At 35.9% G+C, this 4,143-nt stretch overlaps 1 protein-coding gene across 1 annotated transcript; it reads right to left on the bottom strand.

The window, feature by feature from the left end:
- Window positions 1-858: 858 nt before the first annotated feature.
- LOC104881383 (UPF0481 protein At3g47200-like) lies at window positions 859-2,268 on the bottom strand. Its single transcript, XM_010661492.2, has one exon. It carries the CDS (start codon window positions 2,266-2,268, stop codon window positions 859-861), a length of 1,410 nt encoding a protein of 469 aa, XP_010659794.1.
- Window positions 2,269-4,143: the final 1,875 nt, after the last annotated feature.

The raw sequence follows: 4,143 nt of genomic DNA, 5'->3' as shown, positions 1-4,143 counted from the left end.
TAGGCGTTAAACTCCTTAACACCTTTGCTACGACAGTTTGATCAAGAATATCTTCACCATACGACCTCATTTGATTAACTATAGCAGCAACTCTTGACAAAAAATCTTGCACTGACTCTCCATTTTTCATGTGCAAGGTTTCAAAGTCACGGCGCAAGGACTGGAGCTTCACCGTGATCACTTTAGAGGAACCCTGAAATGCAGTTTTCAAGGTTGTCCACGCCTCTTTTGCTGTGGTTGCTGCTGCAATCTTTGAGAAGATTGATTCATGTATAGCCTGTTGAATAAAGAACAATGCCTTGGAGTTCTTCTTCGTATTTTCTTTCAACCTAGCTTCTTCGTCCGGATAAGGATAGCCATTTTCAACCAAGTCCCACAGATCTTGAGACTTGAATAAAGTCTTCATTTTGATGCTCCAAAACTCATAGCACTCACCTTTGAAAATGGGAATTGCTGGTTGAGACACACTCACCATACTGCCGTTGGTTGTTGCCATTATTCGCCCAGTTCAGAAGGAACCTGGTTGCTCTGATACCAAAAATTGTTGGACAAAAACAAGACAAAACAATAGCAAGGAAAAAAATAGAGCTCTTTAACTCTAAAAAACAGAGCTTCACCAGACCAAAGAAAATGCTTCTGGATATTTTATTGCAGTCATTTTTCCACTACAGCAAACATGTCTATTTATAAAAAAAAACAAAGAGGACACAATCTGCCCCACTACACCACTAACACTTGACCCACTACACCCACTAACTCGATTTTAGCAACAAGCTCCTTATTTGACTAACTCAACCATAAGAATAGGAATATACCAACAGCCACTTTGAATCAGTCTTCAACATATATTACCATGACTCATTTGGGTTTAGCGGGAAGAGCGAAGTAGGTCTGAAACCCGGTAAGAAGTAGTATCAAAACAGCAGCAATGAAAGCGATGATAGTCCATGGAGACCTGAAATGCTCGTGAAGGCCTTCAGCTATCCAAGTATTCCCTCTCTTGTCGTAGTGTTTCTGAATACTAGTTTTCACTTCTTTATAAGCATCGGGATCTACCAAGCCATTGCCGATCTCGTTGAAAATTTTGGCCACATCTTCATCGCTTCCAAGACAGTTGTAGAGAATGTGCTTAGATCTCAGCTCCTTGACATCGTCTGCATGATCAATGAGCTCGTAAAGGAAGCATACATAAGAAGTGACCGCATAGTCATCTGGGGCATCTGGACACATTTCATAGGCTACAATGTTCAAGAACTTGGGCTTCGTGAAGTCATCAACGATTATTGGGGGAAGATTCATGCAGCCATAGAAGAAGTAGGAATTGAAAGAAACGTCTCTCAAGAAACTCGTTCCACTCGGTTGGAGATGGATCCCGGCAACTTTAAGCTCCTTGACGTTTCGAAAAGACCTTGAAAAGCCTCGTTTTTGGCCTTTCTTCCATGGGCAACAGGACCTCCCATCTCCTCCTTGACACGACGACGACTTTTCTTTTTTCTCAGGTTGCCGGCCTAGGAGAGTACTTCGCAAAAGGGCGAGGAGATGAGAGGGCTCTTCGTCCTCTTCCAGCTCTGTTTCTGATGTCGACCTTTCTGGCCATAGGGTGCTAGTAACGAATTTTTTTATTTTCTTTTCCACTGGTCCCTTAAAATTTGCTCCCTCAAAAATCAACTTGAGGACTCTAAAAGGAAGTTGGTTCTCCAGCATGAACGAGTCCAGCTCCGCAAAAAATAATTGGTGACATCTAAGAAAGTTTTCATTACCCTGCCCGCAGAAAAATTGTAGTAAAAAACACCCATCCAGAAGCATCATCCGGGCGAGTTTCTCATCATCATACTTGTTCGTCGGTATCATATCATAGCACGTCCTCACTGCCTCGATATTACTTTGAATTTTTGTGTACAAAGCGTCCATGTCCTGCTCACTATCAGCAAGGAATTTTCGGGCACATAGACGCTTGATTATTTCCCCTGCGTGAAGGTGGGGCTTGCCATGGTGATAAGGACCGATTGAAATTAACCCCGGTTCGTAGAATTTCTTGAAATCCTGGGTCCCCCTCAGCATCTGAGGAACCTTTGGTATCCTTGGCCATTGACTCTGAGATCGAGTGCTTTCTTCTGCCGTTCTGAGAGACTCAATCCAATTCCTATGACTGATTTCAAAAATGTCAATCCTATACTCCTCAGGCTCGAGGCCAGTTTGGCCACTGTTCCTGCTTGGTTGGCCGCCTTCTTTCTCTCCACCGTTCCTCCTTTCTTGATGCTCTTCCATGGAATTGGATCACCACCTTAGCCTAATCACTGTTGGCATGCTAATTGGTCTAGAAGATACAAGTCTACTGCCGATGACTATCCTCAAAATCAACCAAAATGAATGGTCTAAATAAATGAACGATGTTAGTGAACATTGACGTGTCGATATTTTCTTTAATTAGGCGAAACTTTTGAGAAGTTAGTGCCTAGTGGAAGGTCAATAGTTTAAATTCTTCACATTTCGAAATTTGGAACTTCAAAAATTAAATATAAATTTAGCAATTAAATTATTTGAGATTGGATTTTTGAAATTTGAATATTATATGTATTAGAAGAATTAATTTTATTATTATAAAGTAATTATCAGAAAACCTTAATTAGAAAAACTTGATGAAATTTGTATTATATTAACTGGTTATAATAAATTTTTCAAAAGATATTTAATTTAATATTACCATATGAATCAATTTAATTTTTATAATTGAAATTCAACCTTATAAAATTATAAAACATGAAATAAATTTGAATCAAAATGAAATTAAATATGAATTTAAGAATTTATACAAAAAGGTAAATTGATTAAATATGAATATTATCATTTAGTATATTTAATTTTTGAAAGGTGAATTTAATCAATGTATAATTGGTTAAGGAAGTGGGTTAAATTAATGTCATTTTGAAGGATTGAATGATTAAATAATAAATGGTTAATGGATAGCTTATTATCTAAAGTTAATATATTTGAAAAAAAAAAAATAGAAGCTTAACTAAAATTATAGATTCCACTATCTTAATAATTTTATTTATTAATATTATTATTCTTAATTATCAATATTAACTCAATTAATTTATTCCTTATTTAACTAAAATCAATAAGTTTCTTACTATAGACAATTAACTAAAATTATATAGATTCGATGATCCTAATAATTTTATTTATTAATATTATTATTCCTAATTATTAATATTAATTTAATTCATTTATTCCTTATTCAATTAAAATTAATAAGTTTCTAATTTATAATGTTTCTAAGAATATATAGCTAATTTAATTAAACTATAATTTTATTTCATTTATTAACTTAGCATCTAACATTATTATTATTATTATTATTATTATTATTATTATTATTATTTTATCATTATAGTATCATGTTACTTTGTATTTCACCCAAGTCTCCACACCCATTATTTATTGTTTAATCCTTATGAAGTGCAAGGCCACTACAACACCCCGTCTTCGCCTGCAATCCATCTCTTCAATCTTTACAGACCACACATTCTCTCCATGGAACGAATGCATCTTTTTTTTTTTTCCACTGGCAAATGTATCTTTTTTTGGTACTTCCGAGCCAAACATAGTATGAAAAAGGTTGGTTCACGAGGAAAATGTCAGGATGGATTCCAAAATACATTTATATTCAGATGCAATTATTGTTCTTTCATGGAAAATGTCAGACTGGATTCCAAAATACATATGCAATGATTGTACCTTCATGGAAAATGTCAGGATGTGCAGTTATCGCCCTTCAACCCCTTAAGTTGTCCCTCCAGGAATTGATGAGTAGTAGCAGCATTGAAAGGTTGTCTTCGTGCCTTGTATGCAATAATTCATTACTTTTTTATGTCGACCCATCTGGCCTTCTGGTGTCAAGAGTGACCAACTTTTTTATCTTCTCTTGCATTAATGAACCACCCTTGAATTTTGCTTCCTCAAAAATCAACTTGAGGAGTCCGAAGGGAAGTTGGTTCTCCAGCAAGAACAAGTCCAGCCCCACAAAATAAATTTGGTGACATCTAAGAACGTTACTCAAATTGATTGTGCTGCCGTCTTCTGTGCTGCGGATGAAATTGTAGTAAAAAACACCCATCCAGTAAATAGAGCTTTAAGTTG

This window comes from Vitis vinifera, chromosome 14, assembly GCF_030704535.1.
Source record: "Vitis vinifera cultivar Pinot Noir 40024 chromosome 14, ASM3070453v1".
NCBI lineage: Eukaryota > Viridiplantae > Streptophyta > Magnoliopsida > Vitales > Vitaceae > Vitis > Vitis vinifera.
This window is presented reverse-complemented; position numbering and strand designations above follow the sequence as displayed.

Bases quoted from the DNA above. Each gene is read 5' to 3' on its own strand.
- LOC104881383 (XM_010661492.2), bottom strand. From the start codon at position 2,268: ATGGAAGAGCATCAAGAAAGGAGGAACGGTGGAGAGAAAGAAGGCGGC.